Source organism: Trachypithecus francoisi, unplaced genomic scaffold, assembly GCF_009764315.1.
Source record: "Trachypithecus francoisi isolate TF-2019V2 unplaced genomic scaffold, Tfra_2.0 Lachesis_group15, whole genome shotgun sequence".
NCBI lineage: Eukaryota > Metazoa > Chordata > Mammalia > Primates > Cercopithecidae > Trachypithecus > Trachypithecus francoisi.
This window is the reverse complement of record NW_022681460.1, coordinates 103,293,765-103,312,653: the sequence shown is the minus strand read 5'-3', so window position 1 is coordinate 103,312,653 and position 18,889 is coordinate 103,293,765. Positions and strand designations below refer to the sequence as shown.

The 18,889-nt window shown below is 54.2% G+C and overlaps 2 protein-coding genes across 8 annotated transcripts in view; one reads left to right on the top strand and one right to left on the bottom strand.

Moving 5' to 3' along the window:
- Positions 1-371: 371 nt before the first annotated feature.
- SNN (stannin) lies at positions 372-11,047 on the top strand. Of its 3 annotated transcripts, none has more exons than XM_033236515.1 (2): positions 372-512; positions 7,862-11,047. In XM_033236515.1, the coding sequence occupies exon 2, from the start codon at positions 7,947-7,949 to the stop codon at positions 8,211-8,213; it is 267 nt and encodes an 88-aa protein (XP_033092406.1). In that variant the 5' UTR covers positions 372-512; positions 7,862-7,946; the 3' UTR covers positions 8,214-11,047. The 3 variants fall into 3 exon arrangements, with proteins under 3 accessions (XP_033092406.1, XP_033092407.1, XP_033092408.1); XM_033236516.1 differs by lacking the exon at positions 372-512 and adding an exon at positions 6,130-6,228; XM_033236517.1 differs by lacking the exon at positions 372-512 and adding an exon at positions 7,357-7,771.
- The window catches only part of TXNDC11 (thioredoxin domain containing 11), a 69,722-nt gene continuing 61,802 nt past the window's right edge, over positions 10,970-18,889 (bottom strand). For all 5 annotated transcript variants that reach the window (XM_033236477.1, XM_033236480.1, XM_033236476.1 and 2 more), the window contains 2 exons: positions 15,989-16,069; positions 10,970-11,728 (listed from right to left, as the gene is read on the bottom strand). In XM_033236477.1, the coding sequence (XP_033092368.1) occupies positions 11,086-11,728; positions 15,989-16,069 (724 nt within the window). In that variant the 3' untranslated portion in view covers positions 10,970-11,085. The remainder of the gene's footprint in view (positions 11,729-15,988; positions 16,070-18,889) is intronic.

The following is an 18,889-nucleotide window of genomic DNA, read 5'->3' as shown; positions in this document are numbered from 1 at the left end:
GCCTCTCCCCTGCCCCGGATTCCCCACCACTCTCAGCTCCCGGGGAGTATGCAGCATTCTTCGGTGCGGCGTGCCTCAGTTTCCTCTGCTGTAAGCGGGCGGGACCAGGGCAGCCTGCGGGGGTCAGGAGGAGGCTGGCGGAGGAAGTGCGCCTGTAGAGTGGCCCGGTACCCACGGGCGCCCAATCCGCGCTCTCCAGGGCCGAGCCCGCTCCCCGCCCCCGTCCCGCCCCCCGCCCCGCCCCGCCCCGCCTGCCGCGCGCAGCCCCCCCCGCACCGTCCGTCGGCCCAGAGCGCACGTGACTCCGCCCCGGCCCGCCCCGCCCCGCCGTCCCAGCGCGGACTCCCATTGGCCTCTCTGGGAGGCTCCGCCCCAGCCGGGGAGGTGCCGGGGCCCGCCCGCCGCAGCGCGGGGCTCCTGCGTCCGGAGTGCGCTGCTGCCGGACCGGGCGGGCGGAGCCGGGCCCGCGGGGCTGCTGCGGGGCGATCGGGCCGGGCCGCGGCCGCGCCATGGTAAGCCGGGCGGGGCAGGCCGTGCGCTCGGGCCGGGCGGGGTCGCGGGGGCCCGGGAGCGGGAAGGGGGCGGCCAGGACGGGGAGGGGCGCGCGCAGCGGCGGGGCCGGGCCGGGGTCTGCGGGCGGGGGAGGGGCGGCCCGGCAGGCGCGGCTCGGGGGAGGGTCCGTTCCAGGGGCCGCGCCCGCGGGCCGGGGTTCTTTGTCAGCGGCGCTGCGGTGAGATCGGGACAAAGGAGGCGGCGGGGGGCGGAGGCCGCTTTGCGGGGATCGCGGTCCGCTCGCCCCCGCCCGTGCAGCCCCCGCCCGTCCGCAGCTACGCGCCCGCCCGCCTTCCCCCGGCACTTCGGGGTTCTTCAAAATTCTGGGAGCTCCGGGAAGGGCTCCGGGGAATAGGGGTCCAGGTGACGTCCGGCGCCCGTCTCGCGGGTAGGGAAACTGAGGCCGGGCCGCAGCGTTGGGCGCCCAGTTCCATGGGCACTGGCTGCGCGGCGTGGGCATGCCTGGGTCCCGTGGTCCCCGTCCCACACCCCGCCCCCGTCGGACCGACTCGAGCTACCTCCTCAGCTGCCGTCCCCCGTCCAGCTGTCGCCCCCTGGGCCGAGCCCCCTCCTCCCTGGAGCCTCGCTTTGCTCCTCTGTAGAGTGGGGGAGACGCCGGCGGCGCCGGGCTGGGCTGAACGGGAGGGTGCGTGGAGCGCGCCTGGCACCGCGCCTGCCTAGCCGCCCGCGCTAAGCACTTGGGAGCCGCCGGGGCGCTGTCACCCCTAAGTCCCCAGCCAGCCCAGGTCGCCCAGCCCGCCCCAGCGAGGGCCACATTGGGGGTCACCTGTCCCCGGCCCCTCAGGCATGCGGGAGAGGAGGTGGGGAGAATGTGGCATTTTAGAGTCAGGGTCGAAATGCGGGATTTGGGATGCAGGTTGCCTGGGTTTGAATCCCTACGCGTCTACTTTTGAGCTGTGTGACCTTGGACAATGGACTGAACAACTCTGAGCCACCGATTTCTGTATCTGCCAAGAGGGAACAGTAACAGCTCAACTGCCCGGTTGTCTTGAGGCAGAAAGGAGACGTCTGTGTGAGCTGTTTATCTCAGTGTCTGGCACATATACTTGCCACCAACTTTCTCCGGCATCTACCAGCAAAGTTGTTTGGCCAAACAGGCCAACCCTGGGGCCAGCCTGTGAAAATGACCAGCGGGTGATTCACAGGGTGGGGGCATGAGCCTCTGGCCTGGGCCAAGGAAGACGCCGACTGACCTTGGGGCAGTCCCGGATCAGAGCTCTGCCGGCTCCCGCTTCCTCTTTTGCCACTGGGGAACCTAGGGGGTTCTGGAGCGAGTTTCCTCTTCTGAGAATGGGGGTGTCATGGGTCGGGGTGGAGGATGAGATGACACTGGCCAGAGAGCTGGACACAGCCCCATCAGTGTCAGTCCCATTGGCATCCGACTGTTCTCGGTCCTGGCTTCTGGGGGGCCAGGGCCTTGTGTGATGCGTCCTTGTGTCCCACTGGCTGCCCAGGGCCCAGGGCAGAGCGGACATCCCACCTTGTCCTGGCTGTGTCCAGCAGTGCCCTCTTCTCCCTACAACCCTGTTTTCCCAGTCAGAACCTGGGGCAGGAAATGTTTCTGGTTTGTGAACTGGGCTTCGCTGAAGAGTTTGTTGGCACCCTTGGCAGGTGGGTTTATGGGGGCAGTGTTGAAAGCTCCGGGGGGACGGCTGACCCCCTGTAAGCAGGGCAGCCCTCCTGGCATCTCTCGAGGAGCCTCAGGAAGTGGCGACTGCCAGGCGGGGGTGTTTTGCTGGTGGTGAGCCCGGTAATGCTCGTGATGTGCCCAGTTGAGTTAGGAGGAGGCAGCGTGTCCCTGGGGAAGGGGTGTTTGTGGCACTGGGCCTGGGCCAGGCTCTGTGCCCTCCTGGTCCTGGCGGTGGGCTTGGGGGTCCCTCGGACTCAGTGTTCTCCCTTTGTCCCTCCTGTAGCACACAGGAAGGTGTGGCTGGTGACATGCAAACCTAGGTGACTTCATGGCCCTTTTGTTTTCACTTTTCTTACCACTTCTTATCCTCCCCGTGATCTGGTAGATGAGGTCAGGGACTCATACCCACTTTGCACATTGAGAAACTGAGGCCAAGAGGAGCAGCTTGCTTGGCTGGGAGGAAGCACGCCACAAAAGTGAGTGCTGGGCTGGGAGGATGGAGGGGACTTCAGCCTGCTCTGCCGCAGGCTGTGGTCCCCCCGGGCCTAGAGCAAGTGGAGTGGCCTCTGGAGTGGGATCAGGCTCAGACAAGCCGGGGCCCTAGGAGGGAGAGCAGGACAGGAGGATACCCCTCCCCTCACTGGTAGCTGGGGCAGGGACTGTCCATTTGAATGGCTCTGACGGAGTGGGGTTCACCCCTGGCTCTGCCCCCATGCTCCTTGGGTCCCAGTTACTGATCTCTGTGGGCCTTGGCAAACCAGGTAGGGCAGTGTCAGTAACACCTGCAAGCTTGGGCAGCTGTGGGGAGTGGCTGAGGGCAGTGCGGGCCCCCACTCACATGGCATGGCTCAGGCTTGTCTTGCTGTTGTTATTCCATGGGACGCGTGTGGGCTCTGTTGGAAGACAGAGCGTGTCCTGTGCTGCAGTTGAACCCCGTTGGGGTTGTTTGAGGGGCAGGGGGTTCTGGAGAGCCTGGGCCTTGGAGCTTGCTTTTATGGTGGGTGGGTGGGATCTGAGAGTCAGGACCCCCTTGGCAGAGGATAGCAGGACTGAAGGCACATGGAGCAAGAGGGTGTGTGTTTGGGGGATCCAGATGGCCTTGGGCTTCAAATGCCAAGCAGAGGGGACACTCCAGCCTGCCCAGAGATCGAAGGCCCAGGCTGTGCTCTGGCCCCTAGCCCCTGGCCCCTCTGCACTTGGAAGACACCCCCTTGGCTCTGCCAGGTTCCCCTCTGGGCTCCCATCCTGCCTTCTGGCTTTTTGCTTCACCTCCCTGCGTGCACCTCAGTTTCCTCACCTGCCAGATGGAGATGCTAGGGTGAGCAGAGGCGGCCGCAGCCTTGCTGGATCAGATGCTGGTGGGAATGATGGTTGCTGGGTGGGCCAGGATTCCCATGTGCCAGCCTGGGCATCCCCCCAACCCAAACTGTGGCCCGTCCCTGTCTCCTGCATCCTGTGGGGATTACTGGATCAGGGCGAGGGGTTACCCAGCTTGCAAGACACAGCTTTGCTCAGAGGGGCTAGAAGGGAAGAGCAGACAGGTGGGGTCCAGCCAGGCACAGGGGCTTGTGGAGATCTGCTGCCCTCCACGCTTTGAGTTTCCCTGGGCTCTGCTTCTTGGCCACCTTCTTCCCTCCCTGCCTGCCAGCAAGCATGGAGCCAGCTGCCCCTCCATGGACTCAGGCCTGCCCGAATCCACTGGCACTCACCGCTCTACCCCCACACTTGGCCTGCGGCCTTCTCCCACTCAATCTGCGGCTTTTCTGAGTCTGTTGGGACAGAACATGGGGACCTGTGCTCAGGGTCCTGGGAGTGCCAGGGTGTCAGGGACCCCCCACCTATTATCCCTGTGAGAACAGGGTCTCCTCTAACTCATCACTGTATCTGCAGGGTGGGAACACGCAACAGACATTTACTGAGCACCTACCGTGTACCCATGCAGGGCAGGGGTACAGCTGTGGGCAGGACAGACGGTGCCCTCCTTGGACAGCCTTGGAGTCCAGTGCAGGGAGTGAGACAGCAGCCAGGCGACAGACCTGAGCCTAGAGAAGGGCAGATAGCAAGGAGAGCAAATGAAGTAGGGCAAGGCTGTAGTGGTGGGGTGCGGGAGGAGGGGCGTCTGGGGCCAGTGGTATGGGAGGGCAGCCTGCAAGAGGCGCCTTCTGAGAAAGTCCCGAATAGGAAGGTGCCAGCCATGGGGCAGTCAGGGCAGAGCTGGGAGCGTGGGCTCACAGCGGAGGGTGTGGGGACGCCTGGGGAGGCAGGGAGCTTGGATTCTCTTGTGCTGGGGAGGGTTCTGAGTGGGGATAACGCCATCTCATTTTTGCAAAGATAGTTTCTCAGGAAACATTTACTGAGAGAATGAAGGAACAGATATGCACTTGGGAGGGCCAGACCACAGGCCAGGTGTGACTGTGGCTCGGTCACTAGGCTCTGTGCTCACAGTGGGGGCAGAGCCCCACATCTGGCCCTGTCCATGCCTCCTGGCCTGGGGTCAGGGCGGCAGACAGGGTTTTGAGGTCACCACTCCTCTTAAAGAATCCCTTTCAGCTGGGGCTGCCTGTGCCTCAGTTTCCTCACTAGTCCTGGGGCCACTGAACTCACATGCCTCCTGGCCTGCCCACCTGGCTTTGCCCTGCCTATCCCAGGTCATGGTGCCATTGTTTGATTTTCTACTTCCTGTCCCTGAACCACCCCCACCCCCAAACACACACACTTCCCCTTCGAATTGATACTGACTTGCCTTCCTGTCCAGAAGCCCCAGGGGAGGGCAGGCACCCCAGCAGGCCCTGTGGACCAGAGGTGCAGGGGAGAGGGAAGCGGGAGGTGGGAGGCACAGGGCAGGTTGATGTTCTCCCTGCAGGGAGAGAACACAGAGGTTGGTTGGGACAAGTGTAGACAGGCTCACCCAGCCATGGTGGGCAGGCTGTCTGTGGGGTCAGAGGGGTCCCCTGTCCAGTCTGGAGGCGTGAGAGAACAGCTAAGTGGGGTTGTGGGACAGAACGGTGGCAGGGGAGAGGCCAGGGTGGTCTGTGCATGCAGGGGACAGAGCAGGGCCACCGGGGAGCTCATGGCCCGCTAGAGGGGGAGGTGGGCGCTAATCAGGTGGCCATGCTCCAGAAGCAGGGCTACACGCCAAGGCCACCGCTCCGGAGGGAAGGAGCCCGACCTGGACTTCCGGGTTGGGAAGGCTTCCCTGCCAGAGCTGATGTTAACCGGGTCAGGGTTTCTTTCTCCAGCCAGGCCATCTGTGTGGTGGGGGCTGCCCTGTGCACGGTAGGTGCCAGCAGCATCCATGGTCTCCCTCCTAGATGCCAGGATTGCCACCTGCCCCCAGTTGTGACAACCAGAATTGGCTCCAGACATGGCCAGATGTCTCCAGGGTGGGGGCAGAGTGGCCCGCACTTGAGAACCACTGAACAAGGATAAGCCGCCAGAACATTCTGGGCAGGGGCAACTACCTGGGCAGGGCCTGGTGGGAGGGTCCGTGGGGGGTCAGCATGGCTGGCGAGCGGGGCATACTGGGGATGTGTTGTGTTCGGTCCTGCAGGTCATTGTGAGGACTTGGAAGGTGTCCTGGCTGCAGTGGCCCCTGAGGGTAGACAGGGAGATCCTTAGTGCCTGTAGCAGCCTGGCTCCTGGAGTCAGGGGGAAGGCAGTGGGATGGAGGGAGGGCGCCTCCTCTGCCTTGGGCCTCTGCAGAAGCTGCCCGTTTCCCGGGGCCTGGTCGCTGGACAGACGCTGGGGGCATTGACTTAGCTGCCTTTGACCTTCAGGCAAACCTGGCTTCTGGGGAAACTCCTGGTTGGGTAAGAATCATTTCTCCTTAAGGCTGCTGTTCGTCAAGGACACAGCAGGTTTGACCCTGTTTGGAGGGAAAATCTTCCAGTGCCGTCTGCCTGTGCTGCTGTCAATCTTATCCAAAGGGAACAAAAAGAAGCCAGACGTGGCATTGCCGACCGCACGCCCAGTCCTGTGCTGAACGCGTCCCCAGCCTGTCCTCATCCTCACTGACCCTGGGCGCAGTGAGTGTTTGCTCTGTTTGTGGCGAGTGAGGCAGGAGAGGGAAGAAAGTGCGGGCCAGAGAACCTGCCAGTATCAGCACTGCGGGGCAGCAGAGGCAAAGCTCTGGCCTCAGCAGTCTCACTGGCTGTGCCTTGGGTGTCACCTAGAGGGCTGACAGGGCGCCTGGAGCCGGGGACTCTTAGACCTTATGTGCATTCCACAGCCACACTGTCCTCAGCCACTCAGCAGGACCACCCACGGGTGAACTCCGTGGCTTGGTCAGGTGGAGATGGTGGTCCCAGCCCTCCAACTTCTTGCATTATTCCTTCAATATGCGGAGCACAGGCTTGGCCTGGCCTGGGGGGGGCCTCGTCCCCGCCCCCACCCAAATCAGCTGGTGCCCCGACTCCTGGCACTTGCGGGGAGACCCTCTCCGCCTTCAGAGCCTTAGCCCTCACTCTGCTCCCTGCCAGGAACACTCTTCCCCATCAGCACCACCTCCCTGCCTCTCACCTGCCCACCCAGGTTAGCATCTTGGCCATCTGGTCACTGTGTTCCTGACAATGGCACCCTGCATTGCGAGTGACAGGTATTTGGGGTACTAACCAGTTGCAGTCTGGCTCCTGCACTAGATGCTAAGCACCATCAGGGAGGGAGCCTCTGTCCCACCCTCCCTGCCTCCCCAAAACTCTCCCAAGTGCCTGTCTTCATCTCCCAGGACACTCTCCCCTGTTGCTTGCTTGGTTGGCCTCCGTCCAAACCACACAAGGGACTCTGCTGCCCAGCTTCTTTCTCAGATAGTGTGCCGCGTTCCAGGGGTCTTCCCAGGCCAGCTGCAGTGTCTGGTGACAAAGGCTGTTGTCCACGATACCCTCTCACAGGTGTCCCCAAAGGACCTGCCTGTTCCATATATGATGCCTGTTTTTGGGAGAGGACTCATGTCATTTCTTGTCTTTTTTTGGAGAGACTCTTGCTCTTGTCGCCCAGGCTGGAGGGCTGGAGTGTAGTGGCACGATCTCGGCTCACTGCAACCTCTGCCTCCCAGCTTCAAGCAATTCTCATGCCTCAGCCTCCCAAGTAACTGGGATTACAGGCATGTGCCACCATGCCCAGCTAATTTTTGTATTTTAATAGATACGCGGTTTCACTATGTTGGCCAGGCTGGTCTCAAACTCCTGGGCTCAAGTGATCTGCCCGCCTCAGCCTCCTAAAGTGCTGGAATTACAGGCATGAGCCACTGCGCCTGGCCATTTCTCTGCTTTCAAACCCCCATCTTTGGCCATTACGAGGCCCTGGCTCCCCTCAGTCCCTGAGTGGTCATGAACACTGAGTGGGGGGCTGGGCTTCCCAAAGGCGTACCTTCAGCAGAAGAACCTGAACCGTGCCTGGCCCTCTGGCATTCTTTGCTGCAGCTGTCACTGTCACAGTGTTCTGCAGCCAGCGAGGGTGACTCGCCTGCCTGGTACAGCAGCACTCTTGAGGTTTCAAAGGTCATGAGTAGGAGCTGGGTGAGGACGGGCAAGCAGACACCTTCGAACGCCGGCCAACATGCTTTTTGGCAGGGTGAGGGTGGGACGGGAAGGTCTGAGAACAATTAAAAATAGACCACGTGTTAGTGCCAACCGCAGCTCGTCAACCTGCTTTGTCTTTCAGGACTCCCGTGTCCAGCCTGAGTTCCAGCCTCACTGAGTGGCCACCCCCAAAGCGCTTCCATCCGAGGAAGCCCCCAGCACTGACCATGTCTATTATGGACCACAGCCCCACCACGGGCGTGGTCACAGTCATCGTCATCCTCATTGCCATCGCGGCCCTGGGGGCCTTGATCCTGGGCTGCTGGTGCTACCTGCGGCTGCAGCGCATCAGCCAGTCAGAGGACGAGGAGAGCATCGTGGGGGATGGGGAGACCAAGGAACCCTTCCTGCTGGTGCAGTATTCGGCCAAGGGACCGTGCGTGGAGAGAAAGGCCAAGCTGATGACTCCCAACGGCCCGGAAGTCCACGGCTGAGCCAGGATGCGAGGGCTCCTGGTCCTGTTTGCAGCTGGCCGAGAGGCGCTGGGAGGGGCAAAACCACACGGACGCGCTGCTGTCTGAGAGGAAGGGCTGACACTTGCTGGCATGGCCTCTGCGGGCTTCGTCATCGCATGCACTGACGCCCGGGGACCTGGCTGTCCTGGGCTTCCCCTCGGCCTCCAGGTGAGGCTGCCCATTGCAGGCACTGGGCAGGCCTGACCTTGCTGGGGCTCATGGCCCTGTAGCGCTTTTGTTACTTGAATGTCTAGCTGAGCCTGTTTTTGATGGAGCTACTACTGTAATGCGTGAACTAACAAACCTGTGAACTGTAAATAGGCCCCTGGAAGCACGTGCTTAAGCCCTTTTGCTGATTTTTAAAAATATCATCTAGCGCACACGGGACTGGTTTGATTCTGGCTGTACTAATGACAAGCTGAGTCAAGACCCCGGAGGGTCATAGGCTTGTAAAGGCCCACGCTGCACTCGGCAAGGGTCTCTCATGTGTGTCCGTCTGTGTGTATATCAAGGAAATGAGATGCCAGTTTGGGGTCTCGTGGCTGACCAGTTGGGGTGCTTGGGTGATCTCTGCTTGGTTAGTCATGGGTGGAAGAAGAACCACACCCCCCACACCCCTCTGTTCTTTCTCCAGATAGACTCACTTGTTAAATAGCAGTTTTGTTGAGTGGAGTTACTGCAGGGAAGCTACCGGACCTGTCTGGGAGCCAGTGAAGGGCAAGTCAGGGCACGTGTCCCAGAGACTGCCAGCGTCCTTGTAGCAGAGCAGTTTCTTGCCGCTTTGGTCTTCAGCATGCCGAGCCCCCCACCCCGAGTGCAGGCTTCGCTGAAATTGCTGTGGTCCTCGTAGAACCTGTGGTGGCTACTTTTGGTCTGAAACCCAGCTGGCCCAGCAAAGAGAAAAGGTTGTTACGTTTTGTATTGGTGTTTCCTATTTTCTGCACTGGAGGGGAGGGGACTGTTGAGGTTCTGTCTTTTTTCTGTTTTTCCTCTTACCTTTTTACATCACTTGGCTTCCTTTCCTCTCTGATGACTGCCCGCCTATGGGGTCCTGACTTCACTTTCCTCAGCGGGTCTCCAGTCCCCCGGACCAGCTCTGAAGGCACTTAGGACCCAGGGAACGTTTCTCGTGTGCACATTCCCACAAGAGCCACCAGACTGCTTCCTGCCAGCCTGTGCTTGCGGCAGGGAGCCGGGGCAGGGCAGAGGTGAACTTTAAGTTCAGGACTTGTCTGCCCCACAGGTGGCTCTCAGGTGAGCTAGCATCTCCACAGCCTGTCTTCAAGGCCTCCCTTGTGTACACTTCAGTGAGTGAGCTCACTTTGATTTTTAATCCCACCACCATAAGCACATACTAATTTTATTTATGATTCAAACATGACTCGTGCCGGCCATCCCCGTAATAGATGGAAGGTCAGCCCGGGCTTAACCACAGAGCACTGGCCCTTAATGCCTGAGCCCAGAGCTCTGGCCTCCTGCTCAGACTAAAGGCACCTCCTCTGGCCTCACCTAAGCCTCTTCTAAAATACGTGTTGAATGAATCCATGTTCTGGAACCCCGAGGGCGGGAGAAGTAGGGAGGCCTTTGTTTAAGCAGCATACACCTAAATTGGGGGTTTAAACATTTAAGTAGGAGCTTGGGGTGGGAAGAGGGACGGCTGGCTGGGCCATCTGAGCAGAAGGTCGTAATGGAACACCTCAGTTGGGCTCTTGAGAGCTCTCAGGAAGCAGGAGAGGCAACACCTCTGGCTCCTCATGGTGTGGCCAAGTTCAGAAGAGGTGGTGGTGGGGCAGGTGTGATGTCAGCAGAAGCCCCGCAGGCTGGGTGGGCAGGACATGTGGTGGGGGCCCCTGAAACCAGGTTTAGGAGGGAGAACAGAAGTTCCAATGGTGCCGACTGGAAGATGGGGGAAAAGGTTTGCTTTGGTGAGTGAAAAAAGGCTAGGTGTATGATCCATCCCCTCACGTTTCAGAACTTCCAGGCTTTCTACCTCGACTCTCACCGCAGCCAGCACATACACCTAGGCTGTTTTTCTTTCCTCCACACCCGAGGGACATAGGAGCAGCTAGGATCTGCATTTTCAGGTTCCGAGCCTGACCCCTGGAACTGACCAGTGCTCGATTGTCAGACTTGGCCTGTGGTTTTGACCTTGCCAGTGAAGTTTCGGTTTTGAAGTGATTAAATGTCACTTTCTCGTCAGTTTCACTTCTGGAGGTTTTCTGATCCCACTCCCTGGTGGCAGGGATGTACCTGGGAGTTTGAATGAGGCCCATTTGAGCGTGGTAGCCGTGTTGGGTGAAGGTCAGGGGTTCAGTGAGGCACTGGGGGGATTTTCGGGAGGAAAAATGAAAATGGCTGTACAACTAGTGAACCACATCATAGCTCTCACTGTTCTTATTTCTCAATAGCTTTTTTTTTAGCATAGACACCAGAGCCACATTCAAATGGCTTAGTAGGTTATGACCTCTCTTTGAATTATTTCTGAATGCCCAACTGTTGTATTCAAGTTTTCTGACTAATCAAGAAATTAAGCGTTCATCCTTCGTATCACTGCAGAAGCAACAGTGGGGGGATAGGGAGGGAACTCTTGACACTGAGCCACTAAAATATGGACTAATTTTTTGGACACATCTACAAACGGACTGTGCTACTGTTTTTGTTTCAAAGCTACCAAGTTTGTGCAATAAGTGGAAGGGATGTCATCTCTCTTCAATAAATGCTGAATGACATTCAAGTTGATTTTCTAGACCACTGAGAAAATCTTTATTTACAATAAATTTCAATAAAATTTGCATAAATATATTCCCAATGTACAATTTTCACCTCTGATTTCTTCACGTCATTTAAAAAGTTAGTCTGTCCTATTCTCGTTATTCCTTTCAGACACCAGTGTGGCACTGACGTTGGCAGGTGGAGGGGAACTGCCAGGGAGCTGGGGGGTGCCTGAGGGCTCCGGCTGCTTGGGGCGGACCTCTCTCCGGGCCGCCAGGCTTTCAGCTCCATCCCTGCCTTCCAGTTTCCTCTCCATGGTCGCCACCAGGATCTTGAGCCATGTGTTCTCGGTGAGGAGGTTTTCCGAGGCATCTGCCAGCTCCTGTAGCTTGCGGGCCAACTCCTGCAGCTCGTGTGTCTTCTGCTCGTAGAGGGCCTGCAGCTGCTCACTGTGGGCGCGGAGCAGGCTGTGCTGCTCCTCCAGGGCCCGCTGCTGCCGCCGCAGCCGGTGCTCATCTCTGCGGGCGCTGGAGAGCTGGGACTCCACCTGCACTTGTGCTCGCTGGAGGCTGCTTATTTCTGCTCTCAGTTTCTGGATGTCTCTCTCCAAGTGGGAGATGTGCCCCTGCTGTAAGACTGCCTCGCTCTGAAGACACTCCTTGGTAGGAGAGTTAGCCATGTTCTGGGGACTGGAAGCAGGGTCTGAGTGATGCAAAATGAACCTCAATAGGTTTGGAAGGGTGATGGGGAGGTCTTCAGGGTATTTCACACTTAGGTCCTTTCTGGAGAGAAAGGGAAAGGAAGCAAAGATGGGAGTCATACCAACACAATTAGTCCAAAAGCAGACTGTACCTGAGGCCAGGCCATCTACTTCTCACCAAGAAAAGACATTCTATGGATTTTACTTACTGAAAGTGAGGAAAATGTTGCCTGGGCAAGAAATTCTCTACAAAGCTGAGGCTGTCCCATATGCTCGTTCTGCAATTAAGATGGCTTATCTGTTCCTGAAGCCAGAGCTCAGCTTCACCCACACCTTCCAAGAAAGACAAGAGCTCCTAGGCCCAGGCCTAAAGCCAGTGATACAGGGCCCCAGGAGTGTGTGGGCATGGGGCCTCTGTGTGCTCTGAGATGCCCAGCGGCTGTGTCAGGAAGAGCGTCCAGGGGAGGCAGGATTGTCCCACCTATGTCCCTCTTGTGCCCACTGACAGTGCCCGGAGAAATAGGAAGAACTTAAAAGATAGTCTGTTTCTTCAGCAAGCATTTATTACACATTATCTAAGGCAGGGGTTCTCAACTGGGGGTGATTGTACCCCCACTCCCCGGGTACATCTGGCTCATACCTGGCAACCTGATACCTGGCAAACAGCCCAACCAAGGGACTATGAATTCAGGCTGCCCGGCCCTGAGAGCACAGAATAAGGAAAGGGTTTTCCGTACAGCTTTGTTCGAGGTCCTGATCTAGAGATCTAGAAAATTCCTCTTCAGAACTTGTCATTTAATCGTCTGATGATGTTTCTCTCACATATCTATTTACCTGTGCCTGTACAGTCTTGCTGCAGTCGATCAAAACTACCAGCTTTATGCACTTAGGTATGAGGTGAGTCGGCAGCAGCCGGGTTTGTCTCCCTCAGGTGTTAATAGAATGGAAGTCAACAGCAGGGACTCCAGAGCCTGGCTGCCCAGGGCCACTGCACCTGGCCGTAAATTGTTTTATAATTTTGGGGTAAGCATTTAACCATCCCCTCCTTTAAAGCTTAGTTTTCTTAACATACAAGCTTTCTTCAAGTGGGGCATCCCAGCCAATCAAATGACAAAGCTGGGTGTGCTGCTGTGTGCCTGTAATCCCAGTGCTTTGGGAGGCTGAGGCGGGAGGATCACTTGAGGCCAGGAGTTTGAGACCAGCCTGGACAATATATTGTATAAACAATAAAATAAAAAAACCAGCCAGGCAAGGTGGCGCATGCCTGTAGATCCAGCTACTTGGGAGCCTGAGGTGGTGGGATCACTTGAGCCCAGGAGTTCAACGCTGCAGTGAGCCGTAATTGCACCACTGCACTCCAGCCTGGGCAACAGAGTCAGACCTTGTCTCAAACATAGAAAATAAAAAAACCCTATAACAAGTGAAAACACATCGTGGCCCTGTGAAGTGGGCCCACGGAAAAATACCAGATGCTGGACCTGCCCCCCACGTTCTGCGGCACAAGCCTGGTCTTATAAGGCAGAGTAAAGGTGAATTACTCCCCAGAAAAAGCTGCCAAGGTCCCTCAGGATGTCTACCTCCAGGCATATACAGGACAGTGACATCTGTGAGCATGCTCTCTGCTAACTGAGAGGTCTTGGTGCACTCTCCATGAATGTCCCTACTGGGCATGCTAAAATGCTGCCACACTTTGGGAAAGTAGCAGGGACACAGAATGCCAACAGTCTACCACCAGGAAAGCAGTCAGTGAAAGTTTGGTGGGAAGAGGTCCCCATGTCTATGCAACTCTCCTCTAACCCTGAGGGAGTGGCAGGGTACACCTCTAAAAAAGTGTGATTCTTCCCCTGGGACACATCAGAGTCTCTGGTGGACAGGGGCACCCAGTTCCCTTTCATCGCCTGGCCCAGGGCCAGGTCAGAGCACCTATATTTTGAAATGTCACACAGAGTCTGATGCAAGTGCTGGCTGGAAGAGCACCTGCTTCGTGGAGCAAGTGGCTCTGAGACGCCTCTGCACAGGAAGGCTATGTCTCCCTCAAGGCCCCACCCCTTCCTCTTCCTCCCAAGGACAGGCTCTTGCATTTTTTTCCTTCATGATTTTTATAAATCAAGACATGCTCTTTGTAGACAATTTGCAAGGGATGTAGAAACATATAAGCAGCACCTTCAAATCATTTGCAATCTCACTCCTCTGAAGTCATCAATGTTAACACCTCAACACTTTCCCTTCTGTGAACATCTCTACCCAGCACATGTACAAGTTTCTATTTTATCACAGTAAATATACAATTTCATGTTCTTTTCACTAAAAATAGCATAAGCAGGTGGACAGTGAAAAGGGTCTTATTACATGTTATCAAACAGCCTTTTTCATTTCCTCTTTTGCAAGCTGTCAGCTCACGCTGTTTGCCCATTTACCTTCTGGCTAAACTAAACACTCACTTGGGACCAGCTCATGATGAGCATACTTTACTTCTACCATTTCTTTTTAGGAAATGAGAAAAATTCCATTCCAAAGCCATAAAGCTTTGGTTTACCAACCTCCTTACATTAAAAGAGAAGTGGACCGCCTTCTTATGTTCGAGATTTAGAAACGACAAGGGTGAGGGCTGCAGCAAGTGCCCAGCCTGGGGCCGGAGAAATGCGCTCATCTTCACGTTTCCCACAGCAGGCAGCCTAAGAACGAAGGTCACTCAGCCCAGACGCAGGTCTCCAGATGATGCCTCGTCCTGCCACCTGTTCTGCCAGTGTCTCTCTACACAGATGCGTTTCTGCCAGCTGCTGAGAACTTCTTCATTAAAAGGCATGAAGTACTAAGATTTTAATATTTTTTCAAACTATGCTTGGAATTCAAAAATTTTATGTCATTAAACTACATGCTCAACTCCTGTCCCACACAGATGAAACTGTTAGTGTTAATATCCATGATTCCTGGACTATGTGGTAATTTAAACACTTCTTAGAAAGAAAAAGCCTCATCACAACTCAGTCGGCAGTAGAAAGGGTGAGTCACATTCTGTTTTTAGTGCATGACAAGACCCTACTACCACAGAAGTATTCCAGCAAAAATTCTTTGAGATACAAAGCAAAAACCAAGGGAATGATTCAATAGATATGAAGGAAACACTCTCCTAGAGAAACATGACAAGCTGAATCACAAAAGGAAGGCAGGAAATTAAAACAGCAAACGTCATAAATGCGAGCCAGGGAACCCCCTAAATGATGCCACAGACACATTCCCTGGGGAGAAGATATTGTCAAAGCCATGTGAGTGGGTCCCCAAAAGGACTAAACTTTCTAAAAACCAAAGGGAACCTATAAAAAGGGAGCAAACATCCAGTGTATTAGGCTCTAAAGGACCAAGAGTTAATTTCTTTTTCCACTAAAGCATCTGCATCTACGTTCACTAACTGGAAGTCCGCTCCCCCTCGTTAATGTCCTGCTTGCCGGGGCTTTCGGGGTAGTTGCTGTTAAGAACTGTGCCTGGAATACTGATTAGGCAAGCGTGAAAAAATCAAGCGACAACCCCATGGCAGACGTTCACAGCAGTCTGCATGCACGGGAGAAAGCCCCTTTGCAGGGCTCCTGGAATCCGAGGCAAGGATGTGCCATGAGTAAGAAAGCCACCCTATCCTCTGTACGAGAAGGATGAGGAGCTGCTGGGAGGCCAACTGAGAGACAAGCATGTGGAAGGCTCGGGGCAGGCAGAGCTCCACAGATTCTCTGCTGTTTTACCCCACACAAACACGGGGCCTTTTCCTGTCAGTCTCTGCGTCCTCCATATGTTCACATAGGCCATGAAAAGCTAAGAATTCTCACGGCCACATTCAAGCTTGGTAAGAGATAGGCCGTGAGAAGAACAACCTTTAAAAGATCCATACCACACATAACATCCTGACACTATAACCCTTTTACTCTATGCCCCTAAGGACACTTTTTTTTTTTTTTGGAGACGGAGCCTCGTTCCGTCACCCAGGCTGGAGTGCAGTGATGTGATCTTGGCTCACTGCAACCTCTGCATCCCAGGTTCAAGAGATTCTCGTGCCTCAGCCTCAGAGTAGCTGTGATTACAAGCATAAGTCACCATGCCTGGCTAATTTTTGTATTTTTTGTAGTGACGGGTTTCACCATGTTGGCCAGGCTGGTCTCAACTTCTTGAGCTCAAGCAATCTGCCTGCCTCAACCTCCCAAAGTGCTGGGATTACAGGCGTGAGCCACTGCGCCTGGTTCCTAAGGGAACATTTTTTGAACATAATGAATGATTTACATCTTAAACCCATTTCAATTTCAGACCTCCACAAAAGAATCCCAACTGCCCACTAGTGAAAAAAATTTGGCATTACCTGTTGCAGGGAAAAAACAAGACAGTAGGAAGACGATCAACCATAAATTCCCAAGGAAGGTCATTCTGAGACACGTCAATCCTGGCAAAGGAAAAGAAGAGAAATGGCAGAAGATCAGCCCAAGAAACGCCAACTTGAAAGAACCTTCTCAGATAACTTCAAGAACCTGGTGCATTTTTTACACCCCACACTGGGTTAGCCCCTTCTCGATGAGTATACTACCAGGTGTGAGCTGGGCGCCAGTACTCCCAAGACATGCAACATTCCACTATGTGGACGCTTTCCACTGAGTGGCAATGCAATGTCCTGAAAGTAAAAATGAACTTGCAGAAAATGCCACAGTGACACCTAGGGAGTCGTTCACTCCTCACCTGACAGGATCTAACCAAGTATTTTAATCCCTGAATAGCTCTGGGAAAAGAAAGGAAATAATTTGAGCAAAATACACCAAGCCTCTCTCAAGATGGAAAATTATACCCTCTTTATGTTGTAAATCTGGATAGAGGCCAAAAAGAGCCTATTTTCTTAGCAGATTTGACATTAATTTTCTAACACAGAAAGTGACAGATGTACTAACTCACCCAGCCTGTGCTCAATCACTGTGGGAGCTAACTGCAACTGCTCTAGAGGCCTGCCCCGGGCAGCTGGCACAGAGCTGGGCACACAGCTGAGCGCCCACACTCAGGCCGAGCAGACATGGGGCCACAACAGCATCCTTGATGGAAGGGGCTGCATCCTCCTTGGAGAGGGGCTACTATTCATAAACAGTGCATACAAAAGATGAATATGTTTTCAATCATTACTTTGACAGAAGTTTTTAGAAAGCATAACTGGGGGGAATGAGGGTGGGGTAAGTGCCATGTAGTTGTCCAAAACGATGAAATTTCCTTTTTCAAAAATGGCACAACCAGGCTGGGCACAGTGGCTCACGCCTGTAAACCCAGCACTTTGGGGGGCCGAGGTGGGTGGATTATTTGAGCCCAGGAGTTGGACACCAGCCTGGGCAACATGGCGAAACCCTGTCTCCACAAAACATTGGCCGGGTATCCTGGCACATGCCTGCAGTTCAGCTGCTTGGGAAGGTGGGAGAATCACCTGAGCCTGGGAGGTTGGGGCTGCAGTGAGCCGTGATTGCACCACTGCACTGCGGCCTAGGCAACAGAGTGAGACCCTGTCTCAAAATAACAACAACAAAAGGCATAACCAAATGAAAACCATTTACCAAAAGTTTACTAACAAAACAGCACTCCTGTCTCACCTGTGCCAGCCTACCTAAAACATTAGTGTTCCTTTCTAAACAAGTGGTATAGAACACTATATTCCATAATTAAATGCTTTTTCTCACCTGATTTTTACTTCGAAGAAAGCACAAACTATAAAATTAAAACATTGTAAAAATCCACTCAGAATTCCACTGGGCTAATCAGGCCCTCCTTTCTTATGCAGGCTTGGTCTACATGCTTACTTTTTTAAATTTTTTCTGAGACAGAGTCTTGTTCTGTCACCCAGGCTAGAATGCAGTGGTATGATCTTGGCTCACTGCAGCCTCTGCCTGGTGGATTCAAGTGATTCTCCTGCCTCAGCCTCCTGAGTAGCTAGGACTACAGGCACGTGCTGCCACACCTGGCTAATTTTTGTATTTTTAGTAGAGACAGGGTTTTCACTATGTTGGCCAGGCTGGTCTCGAACTCCTGACCTCATGTGATCCACCTACCTCGGCCTCCCAAAGTGCTGGGATTAGAGGCATGAGCCACCATGCCCGCCTATATGCTTACATATTTTTAAGAACAGTTGTCATATATTGCTTACTCTGTTCTTTTCCATTAATTGTGTGTATGAAAAACATTGTTAAAGGATACAAACTCCATTAAATGCCCAGCCATAATTTACTTAAACATTCATCTCCTGGTGGATATAAACGATGCTATAATGATGAGCTCATGCTTCTTTGGAATTCCTATTCCATTACTTCTCCAAAGTAAAATTAACTGGGTCAAAAATGTGTTAACTGTTTTTGCTGATTTCTTGCAATGTTGCCAAATGCTTTCCAAAAGAGTTATGGCAACGTACTCATTCCATTAGATACATTTGACCGCAGTTTCCAATTTATTTTATCAACACAACATTCTGTCACTTAGAATCACTGATTACTTTAATATGTTAAATGACACTTTGTTACTGTTTTAATTTACATTATTAGGTTGTAATTTCCCCACTTGTTTACTTACTCTCTCCTCTTAAAAGAAAAACCTGTTCACATCCTTTGTTCACAATGGCATCTGTCTCAGCTTCCATGGTTTCCTAAACCATTTTAATTTTGGGGGAGGCTGGAGTATGAATGCCTGATTCAATCCTGACGCCTCATTTGCAGGTTGAAACTCTGGGCAACTTGTCTAATCTTTCCAAGCCTCAGTTTCCTCCTCAATACAAACAGCACTTTCTTTTTTTTTTTTTTTTTGAGGCGTAGTCTCGCTCTGTCGCCCGGACTGGAGTGCAGTGGCCGGATCTCAGCTCACTGCAAGCTCCGCCTCCCAGGCTTACGCCATTCTCCTGCCTCAGCCTCCCGAGTAGCTGGGACTACAGGCGCCCGCCACCTCGCCCGGCTAGTTTTTGTATTTTTAGTAGAGACAGGGTTTTCACTATGTTGGCCAGGCTGGTCTCGAACTCCTGACCTCATGTGATCCACCCACCTCGGCCTCCCAAAGTGCTGGGATTAGAGGCATGAGCCACCATGCCCGGCCTATATGCTTACATATTTTTAAGAACAGTTGTCATATATTGCTTACTCTGTTCTTTTCCATTAATTGTGTGTATGAAAAACATTGTTAAAGGATACAAACTCCATTAAATGCCCAGCCATAATTTACTTAAACATTCATCTCCTGGTGGATATAAACGATG